This window comes from Urocitellus parryii, chromosome 9, assembly GCF_045843805.1.
Source record: "Urocitellus parryii isolate mUroPar1 chromosome 9, mUroPar1.hap1, whole genome shotgun sequence".
Classification (NCBI taxonomy): Eukaryota; Metazoa; Chordata; class Mammalia; order Rodentia; family Sciuridae; genus Urocitellus; species Urocitellus parryii.
The window spans coordinates 36,425,287-36,447,708 of record NC_135539.1 but is presented as its reverse complement, the minus strand read 5'-3'; the positions used below and the strand labels follow the sequence as shown (position 1 = coordinate 36,447,708).

The 22,422-nt window shown below is 43.2% G+C and overlaps 1 protein-coding gene across 1 annotated transcript; it reads left to right on the top strand.

Moving 5' to 3' along the window:
- Positions 1 to 1,050: 1,050 nt before the first annotated feature.
- LOC113195590 (uncharacterized) lies at positions 1,051 to 22,358 on the top strand. The gene is made up of 6 exons (XM_026407178.2): positions 1,051 to 1,353; positions 1,672 to 1,797; positions 2,962 to 3,026; positions 10,473 to 10,623; positions 10,864 to 10,959; positions 18,402 to 22,358. The coding sequence occupies exons 3-6, from the start codon at positions 3,012 to 3,014 to the stop codon at positions 21,137 to 21,139; spliced, it is 3,000 nt and encodes a 999-aa protein (XP_026262963.1). The 5' UTR covers positions 1,051 to 1,353; positions 1,672 to 1,797; positions 2,962 to 3,011; the 3' UTR covers positions 21,140 to 22,358.
- Positions 22,359 to 22,422: the final 64 nt, after the last annotated feature.

The following is a 22,422-nucleotide window of genomic DNA, read 5'->3' as shown; positions in this document are numbered from 1 at the left end:
CCTTAACTGTGTTGAGAGTGCAAACTGTTTAGTGAAAGTGAACTTTCCCACTAGAGGCCCTTCCAGTTCGCCTTTGTCCCAAACCTCTTGGGCTTCTTAGGATCCTTTGTTTACTTATTTAATGTTTAAAATGTCAGGTGCATGCCTAAGACGGGTCAACACCGCTCTGTCCGTGAGAATATGTGACAACACCCTCTTTTTTGGGGCTGGGGATGTGGCTCAAGCGGTGGCGCGCTAGCCTGGCATGTGTGCGGCCCGGGTTCGATCCTCAGCACCACGTACAAAACAAGGATGTTGTGTCCGCCCATGATTAAAAAATAAATATTAAAATTCTCTCTCTCTCCCCCTCTCTCACTCTCTCTTTAAAAAAAAAAGAGAGACTATGTGACAATACCCTCTTTCTCCTTCTCCTCCTCCTCCTTCTTCTTTTTAGAGAGAGAGAGATTTTTAAAAAATATTTATTTTTAGTTTTCGGTGGACCCAACATCTTTATTTTTATGTGGTGCTGAGGATCTAACCCAGTGCCCCGCGCACACCAGGCGAGCGCATCCTCAGCCCTCTCTTTCTTCTTTTCGTTTGAGGGTCTTTTGATACACCTTCAATTTTCATGTATTGCTTTTTGAAATTTGTCTTCCCTTTCTTTTTCAATCACATTTAAAAATAATTACTTGGCTGGGTTAATGTGATTACATTTTCACCTGCATTCCTGAATCTCTCCGAAGCTTGGAGGCTGCGGGGAGACGTGCGGACCAGGCAGAGGGGAGCGGGGTGGAGGTGATGTGGGGCAAAGGAGAGGAGGGAAGCGACCTGGGGGAATGGGAGAGGGTGGAGAGGATGTGGGGTGAAGGGATGGGGGGTGTCAGGATGTGGAGAGGGCTGCGGTGAACTGGGGTGTGAGGGATGAGGTAATCTTGTAGATGTGAGAGCAGCGATGAAAAGGGGTGAAGAGCGGGAGCAGGGGGTGTGCAGAGACCCCGCCCAGACTGGCAAAGAGGGGCGGGCCTGCGCTGGCCCCTCCCATGGGAGGAGCCTTCCGCACCGGGCCCTGCAGGAGCGGGTTGGGTTCTGTGCGCAGGCGCTCGCTCCTCAGGGTCTCGGCCTGGTGGGACGCGGTCGCGCGCGGGGCAGCGGGTGAGCCTCTGAGGCTGTGGGGAGGGCACGCGCGGAGCGCGGGATGTCAGCCTTCCCTAGCGGGGCGGTGGGTCCCGCGTAGGGTCGCAGGAGGCCCGGCGCGTGCGGAGGGGCTCTCGCGGTGGGGGTCTCAGTCCGCGCCGCTGCGGAGGCGACGCGCTCCAAGTCCGCACGCTCGGAGCCGGCGGCCAGCAGCTGCGGATTCCGGCCCGCGGCGGGCAGGTGAGGTGGAACAGGTGTCCGCGCCGCGCGCTGCGGGGCAGGAGTTGGCAGGCTGGCGGAGCCCGCGCTCGGGCAGCCGGCGTCCCTGTACAGCGCTGGCGGCCGCGTCTCGGCTGTTGCATCTGCGGCGCTAGGGCTTCCTGGGTCTCCAGGCTGCTTTGCACTAGTCCAGCGCCTTCCCGGCGCTGTTCGGTAGAAGCGTCTGTCCGGTGGACTGCGGCGCTTCTGCGCTGCCCAGGGCGTCCAGCCCTGGGACGTGGGCAGCCTGGCTTTGTCCCTAACGGTCCTGCTTTGTGTTTGTGGATGCTACGGCCTCAGGTGTCTGGAACTGTATTCTTAAACACATCTGGGGCCCCCGGGAAAGTTCCAGCCAAAGTGAGTTTGCGCCCTGGACCCTGCTGGAACAAAGCAATTACTGCGATGAGGAGGGGGCTTCAGGGACAGGTATGACATGCACCCCCGCCCTCCCAAACCTCTGACCCGAGATCTGTCAAGAGTTTCTGAGAAGGGGCCGAAGAGACCTAGAAAAGGGATGAGGCTTGAGTGATTTCACCACGTTCGGAAGCCATTTAAGACTGTGAGTCATTTGGCAGACAGAAGGGAGCCAGGACTGAGTGGTGGCCAGGGCCGGATAGTGCGAGAAAGGCCACCTCACTCTTTGGCAGGATGCTCAGGGGAAGCTTCTATCTTTAGCTTACCCTAAACAGCATTCCCCTGCCCCCCGCCTTTATTCGCCTCTAATTCTTTACAGAAGCCAGGCAGCTGTTAACCACCATCACCGTGTCTGGCACCAGAGATATGGTGGATTTAGTCTTTCTTGACCTTATGGGGTCAGAAGAGGAGTAGCCTAGGGAAAGTTTGCCAGGCTATCAAATTTTCTCTATTTTGAAAGAAGGAAAGAAAAAAAAAAATGTGTGTGTGTGTGTGGGGCCAGACCTCAAATGGGAAATGATTTGTTTCAGATTAGTAGCTCCTGAATAGAAGTCTGAGTCCGCCAATGCTATCCACAGAGTAAAACTGAAATATGTTGCAATTAAAAGATCCTTTTGGGAAACTACAGTTAAATTAGATTTACTTTTGTGTGTGTGTGTGTGTTGCTAGGGATTGAACCCAGGGCCTTGTGTATGGGAAGCAGGCATTCTACCAACTGAGCTATGTCCCTAGCCACCTACAGTCAAATTAGAACCGACAGTTTTTATAAAAGATCTATTCTTATAACACCTAACCTTTCCCCAAAAACTTTATGTGGATTCTCGTGTTTGAGTATTAACATTATTCATAGTAAAAGTAGAGCCTTGAAGCTGCCTACCCCCAAACTGCATCTCAGTTTTCATGTAGGTGTGGTAGGTCATCTCCTGAGATGCTGGCCTTTTGCAATCAGTTCTGTTTCAAATATGTATTAGTGAGAGGGGACATGCACTGATAAGCATTAGAGGCTTAATTAAGCTTCATGAAATCAGATTGGAGTGGCAAAGGGACGTGGGGATGTTTCCCTGCTGTCCTTGTGCAGAATCAAAGGTCACAAGCTGGTGTGTAGGGGTTTTAGGGAGAACTTAGCAAGTGCAGCCCTGACAGATCTCATTCTTTTCCTCTTTCCTCCTCTTCCAGGTTTGCTCTTTGAAGAACAGGTTTCTGAGCTCTTCGAGGAATATCAGAAAATGAACAAATTTCAGGTGAATTGTTTCTTTTCTTCCTATTTAGCTGCTGTGATATTTCATGGCTTTTATAAGTGTTTTTGGTATGATATTTTATAAGTGTTTGTAAATTAAGATGAACATTTTAAAAAGCCACTTCAGGGTCAGGTGAGCGAGTGGCCAGTGATGAACGGGCAAGGCACTAGTAGATCTTTGTAGGACATGATCCCACAGTCATGGAAGTTCAGCATCATCCTAATCTGCATATGGTATTCAGCAGACACCAAACAGTTACTCCTGGGACAGGTCTTCCTGGGCAGGACTTCCTGCTTTGCAGTGCTTAAAGGACTTCATGAAGTGGAGAACCCTGTAATAAACCTGTCTGTTGTTGCCTGTGATTGTTCTTTGTTCTAAGTGGAGGGTAGAACTCAGATCATATTGGGGGCCAAAGCACCCTGGACTCAGTAGAGAGTGTTCTGAAGGTCCTCTCCCTGGGCTGCGTCCTCTGTGCTCATTACACACTTGTGGGTGGACTAAACATGTGGTCAGCTTGATCTTGTTTGGAAGCAGACTCTTACTGAATAGATGCCCTATCTGAACCGAGTGGCCACCCAGGAGATTTGGGCTCTCCATTCCCATCTCTGAGTGCTGTTTTGGTCTTCCAGGGTGCAGTTTTCATTAGTGCGTTCAGCATCCTTCCCTCAGTCTGAGTCATTTGAATACCCTTATTGTGAGGCTCCTGTTCATATCTTTTGCCCGTTTTTCTGACAGTATGTATAAATTAATGTATAATGTATAATGTAATTATTAATGTATAATGTAAAAGTAATGTATAAATTAACTCTCTATGTAATCCTAAGAGGTGTGCTTTGTCATTTATATATGGTTTGAATGTTCCCTCCGGAATGTGGGCTAAAATTTAATTGCCATTATAACAGTGTTAAGAGGTATTAGGAGGCCCTCACCAGACTGCAGAATCACTAGCTGAATAAATCTCTGTTCTTCACAGTTACCCAGTCCTGGGATTCTCACAGCAAGAGACAGACTAAGACACACAGTACTAGAGAAAATTCTTGACTCTTTACTTTCTTAATGTTAACTTGATTAACAGAAATTCTGCCGCAGTCTGACTGGGCACAATTCAGGAGCCACTTATCAAAAGAAACAAACTTTATTTTTAAAACTACAAACGCCAAACAAAACAGCTCCTCAGGAAAACCCTCAGAGCCCAACTGCCACCACCGGCTTCCAGAAGCCTCTTCCCACACAAACCACACCACCTCCCACAATCCTCCTGCTCTTGAGGCCGATTGGCTGGGTCGCGTGGGCGGAGCCAAAGAAGTCCCCCAATGAGCAGTTCCGTAGTCTGAAGGGCAGGGAAACAGCCCAATGAATATCACCGCAGAGGAGCCAATCAGCTAGATGTTGCTGGGGCCGCTGTGAGCCAATCATCAGCTGGCAGTCTGAAGGGCAGGGAAACAGCCCAATGAACATCACCACAGAGGAGCCAATCAGCTAGATGTTGCTGGGGCCACTGTGAGCCAATCATCAGCCGGCAGCTGGGAGTTTGCTGGCAACTGGAAGTTTTCTGGGGCCCCTTTGGCTGTGGCGCTCAACAAAATTCCTAATTTTAACAGGGTCTGGCTTTCTTTTCCTTTAGGAGTAGGTCTTTTTTGCATCCTGTTTATAAAGTAGCTTCCTATCCCAAGGTTCTAAAAGTATTTGTTTCTTCTGGAATCCTTATTGTTTTACCTTACATGTGGGAAGCCATTCTTGCAAGTGATTGGGCACCTCCCTGATTGGGTGTGAGGCGTTCTGGCCAAACTGTGTGGGAGCTAATCCCCACCCTCTCCAGGTCCATGTGGGGGTGTGACTGACCATTGACCCTGAGACCAATCACTGACCCTGACATTGGAATGCTGTCCCCCTCGACCTTCATTGGATGGAATTTTCCCCTGAATTTCTTGTACCTCAATAAAAGGCCACTCCCTGGCGTGCCCTGCCTCTCTCTCCTGCTAGTCCTGAGTAAGCCTTGCTTCCCCACCTGGTGGTTCGAGGCGGGAGCCAGAGGGAGGGCCATCTCAGACCTGGTCAAAGAAAAAGGTAATTGAGTCTTGTGTGTTTATTTTGATCTCACTAGTTAACTTCTATGCTATGAACCTCATGTATGAAGCCAGCGTGCTGGTCGCGTGGTTGACTTACAAATTAAAGCTGAAATTGTTGTCTCCTTCTTAGTGTCTGGGGAAGAATTTTCCATATTTCATCCTTAAGTATATTGGTTGTTTAATCAGATTAAGGCAGTTTCTTTCTTAATTTGTTAAGGTTTTATCATGAATGGGTGTTCAATTTTATCTAGTGCTCCCTTGTAGATTATGTGCTTTTTCCTTTATTCTCTAAGCTTAATTTCATTGATCACATTTCAAATATTAACCCAATCTTGCATTCTTGGAATCAATCTAATTTGGTCATCATATTTCATGTATATGTTACACACACACACACACATTTAGAGGGTATGGGAATTGAACCCAGAAGTGCTAAACTACTGAGCCACATCCTCAGCCCTTTTTTATTTTGAGACAGGGTCTCACTAAGTTACTTAGGGTCTTGCTAAGTTTCTGAGGCTGGCCTTGAATTTGTGATTCTCCTGTGTCAGCCTCCCAAGTGGCTGGGATTACAGGGGTGCACCACCATACCCAACTAGATACCATTTTTGAAAATATTTCTCCTTGTTTGTGGCTTGCCTTTTTATCCTATCAGTGTTAGCACAAAAGGACTGGGCCAGATGCAAACTGCACGGATCAGCTGTTTATTCAGGGACAAGGTTTCATACAGGAACAGGTCGACGCTGGTGGACTCACTCTCCTGGAGGAAAATGAGCCACTGGACAATGAAAGGGACTGGGCTCCTATACTGAGATATGACTGAACAAGCTTGTCAGTTTGGGACACTTAGGAATTTGGGGTCTGTTTTACTGGGTGAAATGGGAGGGAGTCTGGGGTTAATGGTCAGTTTGGGGTGCTCAGGAAACAGGATTATGAGAATTTGAAAATTTGTTTTTATTGGGCAACATTCTTACTTAGAGTAGAATGGGGGGTCTGGGGTCAGCATTCAGAGCTTCTCTCTTTCCCTTCAGGATCCCATTGTCACTGTCACTGGGAAAGAATCAGTGCCACCAATATGCTGCTTTTCTCTGCATTCCCTTTTCCCAGACTATATTAGTTTGGGGTTTGTCATTTTCCATATCTAATAATCAGTATTTTTTAAACAGCAAAAGGTTTTCATTTTGATGGTATACAGTTTGATACATTGTTTTGATTATTGATAGTTAATGTCCCCCCCCCCAATCACTATATTTAAGAAATCTTTGCCAGAGCCAAGGCCATTGAATTTTCTCTCATGTTTTCTTCTAGCAGTTTTATGGTCTTTATTTTTGTGTTAAGATATGTGCTCCTCAGACTTTTTCGCTTTTTAGAGACAGGTTCTTGCTAAGTTGTCTAGCCTGGCATTGAATTTGTGATCCTCCTGCCTCAGCCACCCAGGTGGCTGGGATTACAGGTATGTGCCACCATTGCCTGGCCTTTTGCTTTTATTTTTAATCTTAAGGGTACAGGACTGAGTATTTAATTTTTTTCTGTGATGGCAGATACAGATTTTCATAGATGCCTTTTTACCACTTTGAGAAAGTGCCCATTTTTTTTCTTATACCATTCTGACAGTTTTGTTGTTGTTGTTGTTATTGTTGTTGCTGTTTTTGTTTTTTAATGAGGAATCAATGTTGGGTTTTGTCAGATTCTTTTTCTGCATTGAGAAAATAATAGGGTGCTTTAGCTTGGATGTCAGTCATTCAGGTGTTAAAGGCTTGGTCTCACTCCAGAAGATTACACAGTGTTTGGGAAGTTGTGGAATCTTCTGGAGGTAAGGCCTATGACAGGTCCCTGGGTTGTTGGGCACATCCTTTCTTTGTTTTTAGGTCCAAACACATGTAGCATTGTTACATCACATGCTGAATTGACCTCTATGTCCCTCTTACACCTGGAGAGTTTCTCACATTGACTTCTCTTTAGGCTGATGAGAATATGTTACTGCAGCTTTCTTTTTTCTTTTTCTTTTCTTTTTTGGGCACCAGGGATTGAACTCAGGGCACTGACCACTGAGCCACATCCCCAGCCCTATTTTGTATTTTATTCAGAGACAGGGTCTCCCTGAGTTGCCTAGGGCCTCGCTGTTGCTGAGGCTGGCTTTGAACTTGTGATCCTCCTGCCTCAGACTCCTGAACCGCTGGGGGTGTGTGGTGCTGGGGGTTGAACCCACGGACTTGTGCCTGAGAGGCAAGCACTGTACCAACTGAGCTGTATCCCCTGCAGCTTTCTTTTGATTTGTGTTTTCCTTTTGTGTATTTCCCCAATCTTTTAAGTTTTTTTTCTTTGTTTTCATATGTAAAGTGGGTTTCTTGTGGACAGTCTGTAGTTGGCTTTTGTGTTTTTATTATTCTAATGATCCCCGCCCTTAACAGAAGCCTAACTTTTACAGTTGCACTGTGAGTTTATAGTTAGCATCTTACAGTCTGTTTTACTCTCCATTTCCTTTTTTAAAATTTATTCCTCATTGTCTTCAGCACCCTTAGGGTTTCCTTTTCTCACTCCCATAGGCATTTTAGGGATACCTCTTTATTTGGTAGTTGCTCCAGGGAGTACCATATACGTATTTGATTTCTCACTTTCCCTTTAAGCAGTACCTATACTTTAATTTCCTCTTTCTTGCCTTTGTATTGTTGTCATGTCCTTAATTCCTAGAGTTTATTGGCATTATTATTATTTGCTTGTGTTGCTAAATATCTTCTTGAAAATCCAAAAATCGGAGGGGCATGTCTTTTATATTTACACATATGTGTAGCCTTTTGGTTTGCTTCATCTCTTTGTGAAGATCTGAATTTTCCTCTGGCACCCTTTTCCTTTGAATTCCTTCAACATTTCCTGTGTTACAGGTCTGGTGGTGACAGATGCTCTCGCATTTGCTTGTATGTAAAAGTGTTTATTTTGTCTTCTTTTTTGGCAAGATATTTTTTGCTTGATACTGAATTCTAGGTCAGTGTTATATTTTTTCTCCTTCTTCTTTGTTAGCACTTTAAATGTCCTTCTCTAGTCTTGAGCAGTTTCTTGTTTCTGGAGGGAGGTCTGCTGTCGTTCCTGTCTTAAAAAAAAAAAAAAAAAAGACAGGAAAGAGAGGAAAGAGAAAGCAGCACTTTCTCTTCCGCGTCTAAGTTTTCCATCCCTGATTTTCAGCAGTTTCATTGTGCTCACCTTAGAGTATTTTTAGTTGTATTTGTTCTCTTCAGGGTTCTTTGAACTTCTTGTACCTATGGATTTATAGTTTTCTTTAATTTGGAAAAGTTTTGGCTTTAATTTCTTTAAATACATTTTCTGTCTGCCCCCCCCACACCACCCCAACTTCTGGATCTCCAGTGACCCCTGTGGCCTGTCTGATGAGGTCCCACGGGCGGTCGTGCTCTGTCATTTGATTTTCATTCTCGTTTTTCTTAGGTGCTTCTTTTTGTTTAAGTTTCTGTTGCTGTGACTTTTGGTTTAGCTGATCTTTTTGATATCTGATTTTTTGATCCGTTTTTTTTGTTTCAACATTTGTGTGTCTAGAAATTTCGTGAGGGTCTCTTATTCCTTTCATTTTTCTCCTCCTACTCTATATTTCTCTCTATACTGTTGACCGGGTGGTGGACACCAGCTAGATGTAGCTATTTACATTTTATTTAAATTAATTACAAGAAAAGAAAAATGTAAAATTAACGATTCACTTCCTCAGCCATGTTTCCCACATTTCAAGTGCTCAGTCACCACCTGCAGCTGGTGGCTTCCTGTAGGTGCCAGTGAAGGACATTTCCCTGTAGCAGACAGTCCCGCTGGACGTTACTGCGGCAGTATCATTTCTTGTAAAATGTGAAGCTTCTCCTGGGGCCTGTCATTGCTTTTGAGGTCAGCTGGCTTCTCACTGTCCTCAGCAGTCACACCTACCTCCTAGGCAGGACACACCACTGACACATGGGAAGAAAACAGTAGATTGCTACAATGAACGATTAACTAGAAAAAGAGGCAAATCGGGCTTATTATTGTGTGCACGGGCAGGATGCATACTGTTTACTTAAATATAAATAAATTGGGGCTGCTCAACATTTTATTGCTTGGGTAGCCAAGGATTTTGGAGTGTGCTAAGCTGTGCTGATGGGTCCAGATTGATGCAGGACAGATGAGGCTGGACACTCAGGAATTTTCAGGAGGCAGGCTTATTTAAGCCGCAGTGGTCCAGAGGGGCTAATATCTAAAAAATCTCTGGCTCCCAGGTTTGGAAATTCTTTAGATTTATACTCAGTGTGGTGATTGCATGATGGTGGGCGGGTACATCTGGTATTCTTAGGTCAGACAGAGGTTTCATGAGTTTTTATTAAGGAAGACAGAAACAGGAACTTTGCACAACAACAAGCTCTCTGACCTTTGCATCGCACCCTTTCCTGAGGCAGAGTCTATGACACCATCTAGTTGCAAATCTGGCTTTTATAGGACAGAGGAAGCTGCCAACCACCATGAGTTCTCTGCAGAAATCCTGCTGACATTCTTTGCCAACCTCTTGTTGGCAGGAGAGAGGCTTATGTGTTACAGTTATGGTGGGGGTCTCTTTGGTGTGGGCACCTAGTGGCTGCATCAAGATTACTCTCTGTGTACCCTGAGGACCCTCATGGCTCTCAGCCTCTCCCAGCCTCGGCTGCTCTCCTTTATCCTGCTCTGTGCTTCAATCTGCTCTGTGTTTTTTTGCCTCCATCTTTGTTCATAATTGTGCCACATTAGTAATGATGTCCCATGCACTGAAACCCAGCCTGATTATATAAAACAGGACCATATTTTCTACTGCTATTTGACACTGATTATTTTGTATTGGTATTCTACCTCTGAGCTATATATCTCGTACCTCCAAACCCCACTCCACACTTTATTTTGAGACAGTCTTCCTGAGTTGCCCAGATTGGCCTTCAACTAGTGATCCTCCTGCCTCAGCCTCCCAAGTATCTGGGATTATAGGCATGTGCCACTGTGCCCAGCATCCACACTGGTAGTAAATGATTCTAGCACAGCTCTTGTAATTCCTTGGAACAAGTTAAATGTTCATACTTATAATATGACTCCTTGCTAAAATTTAAGCTCCTTAAAGGCAGGAGGGAAAAAAGATTTATTTAACTTAATATTTTTGTGAAGCTAGAAGAGTTTCAGACACATGGTGGGATCTTAATTTTTGAGTTAATAAGTACACTGACTGGGTATTTCTATCATGCTATTTCTTTATTCCCCAATAAAGAGATAAACAGAATAAGATATGGAATTAGCAACCTACATAATGTTTCAAGGTAGACTCTCAAAGTAAATGTGCTAAGAATTATTTTCCACATATCTCTTTCATGTGACCCAATACTAATCACACCAGATTGACCAGGAAGGTGCCGTCCAGGGATCTGTGTCATTCGATGATGTGACTGTGAATTTCAGCCCGGACGAGTGGCTATGCCTGAGCAGTACTCAGAGGATCCTGTACCGGGATGTGACACTGGAGAACTACAGCCACCTGGTCTTCGTGGGTGAGGAGTTTTCCCCCAGCAATGCCCAAAATGTCAGAGCCCTTGGTGGGGCTTGGTGATATTTTTGTGTGTGTTTCTGGGGTCAAAGGTGGTCATGGCCAGAACCGTTGTGTCCTTACCTCCCCAGTGAAAGCTTCAAATAGGCACCTTTTCGTAGGACTTCCGAAGCTGCACCCTCCTGTTCTTGCAGGCCGCCGTGTCCAGGCAGCCCTCAGACGTCCTACCTCTGTCTCATTACAGGATATTGTCTCACCAAACCAGACGTGATCCTCAGGTTGGAGCAAGGAGAAGATCCATGGACATTAGAGGGAGAGCATCCAGGCCAGGCTCATCCAAGTGAGTGTTACCAGGCAAGAAAAGAAACCAGTGGGAGTCAGTTCTAGGGTTGGAACCTTTGGACTGTGTCTCAGAAACTTAGATAAAGACCTCAGGCGTTTGGAAGTAAGTGAACCGCAGGCCACAATGGCCTGGTTAACCCAGGGTACTCTTCCATCTGCCACTTGTAAATACAGACGCTTTCCCCTAGTGCATAACTTTTAGGGGCATTAACTATTCTGACACCTAGAATCTAAACCCCACCTGCCGCATCTGACACCTTCTTTCTTAGCTTCTCTAGAATTCATTTTCCCTCCATTTTCATGAATGCTTTTCTATGTGATTCCCACCTCCAGGCATTAACTAATTAAAGCATTCATTCTGCAGATAATCATTGAAGACCCACTATGTGCCCCTCACGTTTTTGGCATTGGGGACATGGTAGTGAGTACAGTGTCCCTGAACTTGTTGACCACACAAGCTAGCAGGAGGACATGTCTAAACAGATGTATGTGTTGAGCAGTGACAAGACAATGAATGCTCTTGGAGCAATGACAGGAGATGGTGGCTGGAGAATGCCATTACAGAGATCAGCAGTTGAGCAGACAGTTGGGGGAAGTCAGGAAGCAAGTCCCCAGACTCTGGGGGCTGCAGGCAGAGGGAACAGCAGGCCCCAGGCTCTGGGGTGAGAGTTTGCTTGATGTGTGTGAATGCAGCAGGGAGACAGCACGTGTGTGGCAGGGAAGCACCAGAGAGCAGTGGTGGGGGTAACAGAGAGGTGGCCAAAAAGGCCCAGGCGCAGCAGCATAGTCAGAACACCCATACCAAAGACAAGTCAGATACCTTGAAGGTGCCAGAGAAAACCAGCACTTCACAGGCAGGAAAAGAATGGTTTGAATGGCTATAGATTTTTCATCAGAAGCCATAGACAGAGGACAATGAAATAACATCTTCTTTATAGTGCAAAACAAAAAGAACCGTCAACCCAGGATCTAGATCCAGTGAAATATATTTCAAGAATGATGGAAATGAAGGAAAACTAAGAAAAATTCTCCCTAGTCATTCTAAAAATCCTAAAATTTCAGGATGAAGGTAATTGATACTAGAGGGAAACCTGAAATGAAGGAAAAGCAATGGTAATGATAAATATCTGTGTAAATATAAAAGGCAGTTGTTCTTATAAGTTCTTTAAAATATTTATGGCTGTTGGGCTGGGGATGTGGCTTAGTGGTAGAGTGCTTGCCTAGTATGTGCCAGGTCTTGGATTCAATCCCTAGCTATATGCATACACACACACACAAAAAAAAAAGGAAAGGAAAGGAAAGTTTAGGACTTGACAATGAAAACCATATCACTGTGCAATGAGATCATCAATGCTACGTCTGCGGAGGTGATGTATCTGGTCACAACAGAGTGGTGCACACAGGATCTGTATGTTGTAAGGTTTCTGCACTTTACTTGCTGTGGTGAAATGTTAACTCAGAGTAGACTAAGTGGTTGGGTGTGTGTTGTCATCCCTACAATAGCCTTTTAATAAATACAAAGAAATATAGCCCAAGCCAATAGATCAATTAAAATGGAACACTAAGAAATGTTCAGTAAACCCAGTAGAAACAGGAGCTCAGGATGGCTTTTACATTTTAAAAAGTTTATAGTAGAGGAGGTGGGACAGAAACCCTGTGTTGCCCATGAACTTTGAAGTGCTTGGCATCTGGTCCTTCAGAAGCTTTACGGACCCCCTGGTCAGTGTCATTTTTATTTACATACGGGTGTCAGAATCACAAATAGAACATTAGCATATACAGTTAGTAGCAAATTAAATGATAATGTGCTATGTATTAAAATATTCTGGAAGAAAAAATTTATCTGTGGCTGCTCAAAAGGCATTAAAATAAAATTTAACTATTTTTCCCTCTTTTTTAAAATTAGGGATTGAACCCAGGGGTGCTTAACCACTGAGACACATTCTCACAACCCCAGCCCTTTTATTTTTACTTATTTTTCATTTTTTCGAGACAGAGTCTCACCAAATTGCTTAGATCCTCAGTAATTTGCTGAAGGTAGCTTTGAATTTGTGATCCTCCTGCCTCAGCCTCCTGAGTCTCTGGGATTAGGCTTGTGCCACTGTGACCAACTTAACATCCTTTTTTAATTGAAAAATAAACAGTAAAATTGGGCTAGATGAAAAAAAAATGTCTGATCCAAACTCATTAATACCTAATGAGGAATTATAGACTTATTGAATCATAGCAATGAAGATGTCTCTGATAACTACCATTATTTAATATTATTTTGAATGAATTAGAAAATAAGCCCATAAAGCAAGTTATTGGCATAAAAATTTAAAAGGGAGACACAAACTTGTTACCATATGTATGCTCCACCTGAATGAAAAGCATCCAGTCAGAAGATAAGAAAAAAGAATTGATTTTATTTAAAATAGCAACAAAAAGAGGGGAAAAAAGGCTAGGAACAAATGTATTAAGAAATTTTTAATATATATACTTATCTATATAGATATGAATGTATAAAGACATATATAAAATATTAAAATACTACTTGTGAATATAATAGACTCACAATTATGTTGTATTCTTGGCTAGGAAGCCACTCATGAAGGTAGGTAGACTTGGGCACTAAAGATGTCAGTTCTCTTAGGGTAATATACATGCACACCAGTAACTCACCAGACTTGCTGATAGGTGCTCAGGGAACCAAAGTCATCCAGTGCCCTGTGAAGGCAGTTAGTGGGTGATCAGCACTGGAAAGAGGGAATTCTTTGTTTTTTTTTTTTTTTTTTAAATATCAGGGGTTGAATCTAGGGTCATTGGCTCAACCATGGGACCACATCCCCAGCCTGTTTTTTAATTCATAATTTTGAGACAGGATCTTGCTAAGTTGCTGAGCCTAGGGAAAGTCAATAACAAGAGCATGGATGGATCAGTCTGAGCTCTGGGGTCCTGGCCTGGCTTTGAACTTGCCATCCTCCTGCCTTGGCCTCACAAGCTGCTGGGATGACAGGCATGTGCCACTGCATATGGCATTCTTTCTGGGTTGTTTTGTTTTGTTTCGATCTCTTTAAGTTTGAGCTATATGAATGTATTATTTTAATTTTTTTTAAAGTAAAGGAGGAGTATCAGCTGTGTTACATGATACGGAGAGATTAGGATGAAGACTGAGAATTAAATGCTGAATGTGGTGTACTGTTCTTAAGAGAAGTTCCTAAGGGATGGTTGGTGAAATCTTGCTGTGAGTTCATGCAAAACTAGGATCTCCACTCCCAGCAAAACAGTAAACCAGACCTCCTGTAGGGCCTTGTCAGTGCAATAGGACTAGAAATTTAGTAAATTATGATAGCACGTGGCTGGACTGTTTAAAATGTAAGGGAAATCTGTAATGCCCAAGAGAAAACAGAAATCTAGCAGTGAGATGAAGCCAGAGAAGTGCTCACTTAGCAGAAAATGGATATGGATATGCCATCGAGGTGTTGGAAGGCATGTGCAGGTTCTCATCATCTGGGGCCCAGGTCAGCGAGTCTTGGAGATGAGGACAGGGCACCAGAGCTTGGACCGATCCATCCCTGGAGCTCCTGTTATGGCTTTCCCTGGCCTCCAGCAGCTGGGAACACATGTTCTCTCAAGCAATGGATCTCCGTTCAGCCCCCAGGACTCTCAGGTGAAGGGTACCAGAAGGAAGCTCACAACAGAAAGCTAGTGGGCCCCGAGGAAGAAAGAAGTCATTTGTGGGAACCAGTAGAATGCAGAGAATCAAAATGCGAAGCACTGCAGATTTTAGAATTATTAGATATAAAACATTAAAATTTATAAGGAAGAACAAAGTCCAAAATAACCAAAGCATTTCTGAAGGCTCAGAAGAACTAGGCCCCCTGGGGGTAGCCATGACCCTCTCACTTGCCCAACCTGTTACTCTCAGATAAAAGCAGTGGTCATAACTATAAATACTGGGGAATATATCTGCGACCTTGAAGCAAGAAAGGATTTCCCAAACAGCACGCAAAAAAGCAGTTTGTGTGTGTGTGTGTGTGTGTGTGTGTATTTTACTTTTCATGTAGTTAAGTATTTTATACATTTAAATAGTGCAAAAAAAATTTAGACACATTGTCAAGCAGTCTTGATCACATGATCACTCCTCTGGGAAGAGGTCTTCTGCTGTCTCTTTAGAACATTTTCCCAGGGCCTCACCTGTCCCTGAGGTTTCAGCTTTCTGCTTTACCAGGTGCTTTGAGAACTGCCTCCTTTACCTCCTGTAGTGTACACAGGATCTGTATGTTGTACTTTTTTCTCAGTTTTATCTGAGCTGTTTCAGTCCTTCATCATCAAAATGGCAAAGACTAGCCTTCACATCATCTCCACATTGTCTTTTCACATTCCTTATTTCCACGTAATGAGGCTCCACCCTTTTATCTCCTGCTCTGTCTTGACAACCATGAAAATCATCCAGCCATCATACTGATTTCTGTAGTTCCTCATATGTTTTAATTTTCCTTTGAAAATTCTTCTATAGCTACTATTTTTATTTTCTGGCGACCTTACTCAAAACGAGAACCTTATTCTCTTGTGCTTTGGTCATTTAGTTCCTAACTGTAAGCACAGTTGACCCTCTGTATCCACAGGTCCCATTGGATACAGATTGAACCAACTGTGGAGCAAAAATATGTGATCTAGGCATAGTGTTGCATGCCTGTAATCCCAGGGGCTCAGGAGGCTGAGGCAGGAGGATCTCGAGTTCAAAGCCAGCCTCAGCAAAAAGTGAGGCACTAAGCAACTCATTGAGACCCTGTCTCTAAATAAAATAAAATAAAATAAAATACAAAATAGGGCTGGGGAATGTGGCTGAGTACCCCTGAGTTCAATGCCCAGTACCCCCTGCCGTGAAAAAAATGTGTTTGTACTGAACATATATAGACATTTTTGTTTAATATTCCCTAAACAATATAGTATAACAACTATTTATATAGTATGTGCATAGTGTTAGTTACTATAAGAAATCTAGAGATGGTTTAAGAAATCTAGAGATAGAGGATGTGTGTAGGTTATGTACAAACACTATGCCATGTTACATGAGGGACTTGAGCATCAGATTCTGGTATGTGCCAGGAGTCCTGGAACTAACCCCTCTCTGATATTGAGAGACAACTATATATACTAAGTGTAAATCAATCCATTTTGTGTTGTCACTGGGCTACTATAAACCTAGTGTTGCCCTCTTTAAAGACACCTCTTTTTTTTTTTTAAGGTACTGGAGACTTAACTCAAGGACATTTAACCACAGAGCCACCTCCCCAGCCCTTTTTTTATTTTTTGACAAGGTCTTGCTAAGTTGCTGAGGCTGGTTTTGAACTTTCAATTCTCCTGTCTCAGCCTCCAAGTTGCTGGGATTACAGGTGTGCACCACCATGCCCAGTTCAAGACACCTCCTCGTAACACAAACACCACACCAGTCTGTGTTCATTTTGTTGTTGTTGTTACTGCTCAAAAACTTATAAGTTCCACATAACCTGACCTCCTAAGTATTACTAATTTTTTAAAAAATTTAAAAAAATATTTATGTTTTAGTTTTAGGTGGACACAATATCTTTATTTTTTATTTTTATGTGGTGTTGAGCATCAAACCCAGAGCCCTGCGCATGCCAGGTGAGCGCGCTACCACTTAAGCCACATCCCCAGCCCAGAATTACTAATTATTACAACATTCTCGCCTCTTCTTCTTGAGGTTTGCCAGTCTGGATCTGTGAGAAAGGGCTCATACTGATCCTGGCATGTGATTGATGTTCCAGGTGTTATTTTACACATGACTTGTTTGTGCTAAAGTTTTCACCTTTTTTATTTATTTGGTTTTTTTTTTTTGGTACCAAGGATTGAAACTAGGGTGCTTAACCACTGAGCCACATCCCCAACCTTTTTTTGTATTTTATTTAGAGACAGGGTCTTGCTGAATCACTTAGGGCCTCATTAAGTTGCTGAGACTGGCTTAGAACTCGTGATCCTCCTGCCTCCACTGGGATTACAGGTGTGCGTCACTGCACCCAGATTTATCTTTGTTTTGAAGTGCTTCTTAATTACTCTGGTCAACGTTAATCTCTGGGCTGGGGTTGTGTGGCTCAGCAGTTGAGTGCTTGCCTAGCATGTGTGAGGCTCTGGGTTTGATCCTTAGCACCACATAAAAATAAATAAATAGAATAAAGTTGTTGTGTCCAACTACAACTAAAAAATTTTAAAACAAAAAAATTAATCTCCCCTTCATAAAGTACCCCCTGCTTTTTTTTGGTTACTGAGCTTCAGGAGACTCAGACTTGATCATGTCCCATGACATCCATATGACATCCATATGTTTATTACCTGAGGCTTTAGTCACCATTTGAAGGGTCTCCTTTTATTATTCTTTTTATGTGTAATATATAATTGATATGTTCTTCTGTTGCATTAATAGATATGTTTATGTAGAAAGTATTTCTTGAGTACATAGGCCTACATCACATTCCCATAGATTCCAAGTCATAAAAATATAGGTTGATATCATCTATAACAGTATACCCTAGGTTTTGAATAAAAGTTTCCAGTAACCCTATTGCACATTGCTTGTTGAGGACCACTGGCCATGTGTCTACTCAGAGCCGTTCAAAGGCAACTAGAGAGAGCACAGTAACACCTGCTAGGAGCATACGTTATAATTCTGACAAGTAAACAAATGGTATGAAATATTTTGAAGTTTACTGTTTATCAAGTGCTATTGGGATAAAGTTTATACTTTCCAAAGTTGTGTTAATGAAAAGTGTACATAGTGACTGCTTCCAATTTTTTTAAGAAAATGCAGGCTAAGAGGCCTGATTTTAAAAAGGTGAGAGAGAGAGATGGACACGCATTTTCTGGAGGGTATGTAAGTTTTAGTGGAGCAAAAGCCCGAACAGTAAGCCCTGGGGGTAAAATTATGTGTCAGACTTGTGACTTGTGTTTGGGAGTGATTGATTATTTAGGAGGTATTGATTGTGGATTTTTGTAAGGGTACCTTGCTTACATAAATGTATTCATCTGTTGGCACCTGGACAGTGGGCTCTATGGGTTATGTCTTACCCCTCAGCTAAGCTGCCCTGAGGTCCTTCTCCAGCACCCCCTTCTCACTGCACCTCTTGTGCTTATCCTTTTTTTGTGGGTTTCTCGGATGTGCTCAGCCCTCAGCTCACTATTTCATTTCCCCTTCTCTTTTCTGTTTTGCAGGTCATATTTTTCAAATTGCAAATATATGTGTATTTATTGCTAGTTTTACTCACCCACTTCCACTGTAGCAGGTGTGTCTTATATTTTTCTAAACCAAAGAGAAATGTAAGCCATGGGATTTCATCCCAGGAGTCTGGGCCTGAAAATAGGGATTCAGTGATATAACAAGTCACTTTTGTGGATATGTGTTAATGTTTTTAATGTACACTTAATTTTTCTCATTTCTAGAAGCCCAGAAGCTAAGTGATCTGGTAAAGAAAAGCCAGGAAAACCCAGACGAACACTTGTGCTGTTTGTCCCTCCTACACGACAACACACTGAGTAAGAAGAGAGAGAACATTTGTGGAAACACACTTAATCAGGACACAAACCCTGTTTCTTCAGGAAAAACACCCTGTGAAAATGACTCACGTGGAGTGAGTGTGAAATGTATTTCAGAATCGAGTGTTACTGATAAAAATGATTCAAGTAGGAACTCCAGTGCACTCACTGAACATGGGAAGTTGCCTCTTGACTGTGAGCAAGAAAACAATCAGACTGAGCAGAAGTCTGATGCGTGTAACCACGGTGAGGAATCTCTGGGTGGTAATGAGGGTCTTACTGAGCAACAGGAAGTTCAAGCTGTGGGACCACCTTTGGAAGATAATGATGGTGGAGAAGCCGTCCCTGAGCAGGCAGCCACCACCTCACCCCAGACGACAGAGGCAGGAGAGAAGCCCTGTGACCACAAGGAACCCACAGGAAGTACCGGTGCCATGTCAGTCCCTGACATCCCTCAAGAATGTCAGACGAGGACAGATTGCTCTGAAGTTAATGGGTGTGAGAAGTCAGTGGTTTGTGAGGACCAGCAAGTTAACATGGAGGAGAAAACCCAGGAAGCCAGTGAAAATGAGGGTGGCAGCAAGGAGCCCCGTCTCACTCAAGCTCCTGGAACTGGCACAGGGGAGAACACCTTTGAATGCAGTCGTTGCAAGAAATCTTTTCGCCAGGAGTCCCAACTTACTAACCACCAGAGGACCCATACACAAGAGAAACCTCGTAAAAGTAGTAAACGTGGGAAAACCTTCCAGAAATCACAGCTCACTGACTCGAAGAGAACTAACCGAAGACAGAAACGCCGTGAACATAAGGCACGTGGAAAAGCCCCTGTGAAGTCCCCTCTCGGGGACCAGCAGGGGACACAGCCAGGAAAGAAGCTGTATGTATGTGATGACTGTGGGAAACCTTTCCGCTATCGCTCAGCCCTCAAAGTCCATCAGCGGATCCATACGGGAGAGAAGCCCTATAAGTGCCATGAGTGTGGGAAGTCCTTCTATGCCAAGTCTAACTTCACTCATCATCAAAGAATCCACACAGGAGAGAAGCCCTTTGAATGTCAGGAATGTGGGAAGTCCTTCTCTGTGAAGTCAAACCTCACCAAACACCAGAAGACACACACGGGGGAGAAGCCTTTCAAGTGTAGCGAATGCGAGAAAACCTTCTTCCAGAAGTCACAATTTGCTGACCATCAGAGAACCCACACAGGGGAAAAACCCTACACATGTACTGAGTGTGGGAAATCTTTTTACTATAAGTCAGCCCTACATGTCCATCAGGGGAAGCACAGAGAAGAGAAGCCTTACAAATGTACTGAGTGTGAGAAATCCTTCTGCTATAAGTCAGCCCTGATTATACATCAGGTAACTCACACAGGGAAGAAACCCTACGACTGTAATGAGTGTGGGAAAACCTTTTGTGTGAAGTCAAATCTCACTAAACACCAGAAAATTCACACAGGAGAGAAACCCTATACATGTAACGAGTGTGGCAAATCTTTCTCTATGAATTCAATCCTTGTTGTACACCATCGGACCCACACAGGGGAGAAACCTTACAAATGCAATGAGTGTGAGAAATCCTTTTACAAAAAGTCAGCTCTTACTAAACATCAGAGAACTCACAGCGGGGAGAAACCACATGAATGTTCTGAATGTGGGAAGTCTTTTCATATGAAATCCACCCTCATTATACACCAGAGAACTCACACTGGAGAGAAACCTTACAAATGTAATGAATGTGAAAAGTCATTCTATGTGAAGTCTCATCTTAATATCCATCAGAGGAATCACACAGGAAAGAAACCCCATGTATGTGGTGAATGTGGGAAAGCCTTTACCATGAAGTCAAACCTCACTGATCATCAGAGGACGCACTCAGAGGAGAGACCTTACAAATGTAATGAGTGTCAGAAAGCCTTTCGCCACAAGTCAACCCTAACTGTACATAAGAGAACTCACACAGGGGAGAAACCTTACAAATGTAATGACTGTGGGAAATCCTTCTATATGAAGTCAGCCCTCAGTCAACATCAGAGAATACACACAGGCGAGAAGCCCTATGATTGTAAACAGTGTGGGAAAGCCTTCTTCCAGAAGTCACACCTCACTAAACACCATCGGACACACACAGGAGAGAAGCCCTATGAATGTAAGGAATGTGGGAAAACCTTCTTCCAGAAGTCACACCTCATTGAACACCAGCGAACACACACTGGGGAGAAACCCCATGAGTGTAATGAATGTGGGAAATCCTTCTGCTACAAGTCAGCCTTAACCATACATCAGAGAATTCACTCGGATGAGAAACCCTACAAATGTAGTGAATGTGACAAGTCTTTTTGTATGAAATCACACCTCACTGTACATCAGAGAACTCACTCAGGGAAACACCCCTTTGAATGTTATGAATGTGGAAAGGCTTTTTATGTGAAGTCAAACCTCATCAACCACCAGCGGACTCACACCAGGGAGAAGCCTTATATATGTAGTACATGTGGGAAATCCTTTGGTATGAAATCGGCCCTCACAGTTCATCAACAGGGACACACAGGGGAGAAGCCCTATGCATGTAATAAATGTGGGAAAGCCTTCTGCAAGAAGGCAGCTCTCACTAGTCATCAGGTGATTCACAGGAGAATGACACCCTGAATTTTAATAAATGTATCGCTTCCTCCTGTGTGGAGTCAGACTTTGTTGCACCAGGAGGACTTGCAGGAGGTGACGTGAATGTAATCATGTGGCAGCCCTCGTGTAACTTCAGTCTTCAGCACAAGGGAGACGGGCTAGATGACTCTCTACAAAATGAATATGGGAAGACTTTGTGTCATGTCTTAACTAAATGTCAGAGGACTCAAATGGGAGAGCGCCCTGAGACATCCTGTGTACATTAGTATCCACCAACATATCAAGTGCACATTGCAGAGAAGGCACGGGGAAAAGTGAACAGTGAAAGTGTAAAGCCATTTATGGTCACAGCTTACTGCACATCAGGTAACTGATATGGGTGTGAAATTGTGTGGGCATTTCGTATGCACATAAGCTCCAAAGTAATCAAACTAAATTGAAAAAGTAAATAGAAAAAACACTAAGGGAACATTATTAATTTAGGTGATGGGTACTCCTGATGCTTCTGGAAATGTAATGCTGAAGTCATGTTTCAGACTTGATTCCAAATTTTGAAAATATGATGAAAGATGTGTCTAATCTTTGGATGATAAAGGTTTTTGAAAAACACAAGTTGCTGCAGCAAGCAGCAGTTATTTGAAGAGGACCTGAGGTGAGTAGGGCTTCTGAATGTGAGTAGGTAGCATGCTTATGTTGTGTACCTTTGGTTTTCATGGTGAAACTCAGTGCCGTTGCCAGTGAAAAATGTTGCCCCACAGCTTAATAACCGTTAGGACAGACTTCCCACACTGATGCCACCAATGCTTCTTTGTAGCTTAACAGTGCAATATGCATTGAGTGACATTTGAAAAATTTGAGTACTGTACCACAGCATATTATTATACTGAGGAAAGCAAAATATAAAAAACTATATGTAGCATGTTATCTTTTATGTAAGAGTTGAGGGGACATGTGTATGTATATACGTATACCTTTTTATGAAGTTTTGACTTTTGAAAATGATTATTTATATATGCAAGAGGAAATAAAAGCAGGTTTTAAAATTGAAAATGAAGAGAATACTCAAGGTTATTTCACATGGGTAAATCAACCACACAGAAATTATCAGAGACTTTTGAACACAGTATCATAACTATACATCCTTAGTTGGAACATTTTTCAGGAACAAGAAGGGTCAAAGAAAATGATAATGTCACTCATTAATTTCCATGGTAGTAATATTGATGCTATTTTTAACCTATTTTGTGTATATTGTAGGATGAAGCAAAAAAGAGCCAAAATTTCCAGTTTAAGAGGTGACAAGAACT

Excerpts from the sequence above, each read along its gene's own strand:
- LOC113195590 (XM_026407178.2), top strand. Across the intron at positions 10,624-10,863 it reads CAGCCACCTGGTCTTCGTGG|GATATTGTCTCACCAAACCA; the intron begins GTGAGGAGTTTT and ends GTCTCATTACAG. Across the intron at positions 10,960-18,401 it reads TCCAGGCCAGGCTCATCCAA|AAGCCCAGAAGCTAAGTGAT; the intron begins GTGAGTGTTACC and ends TCTCATTTCTAG.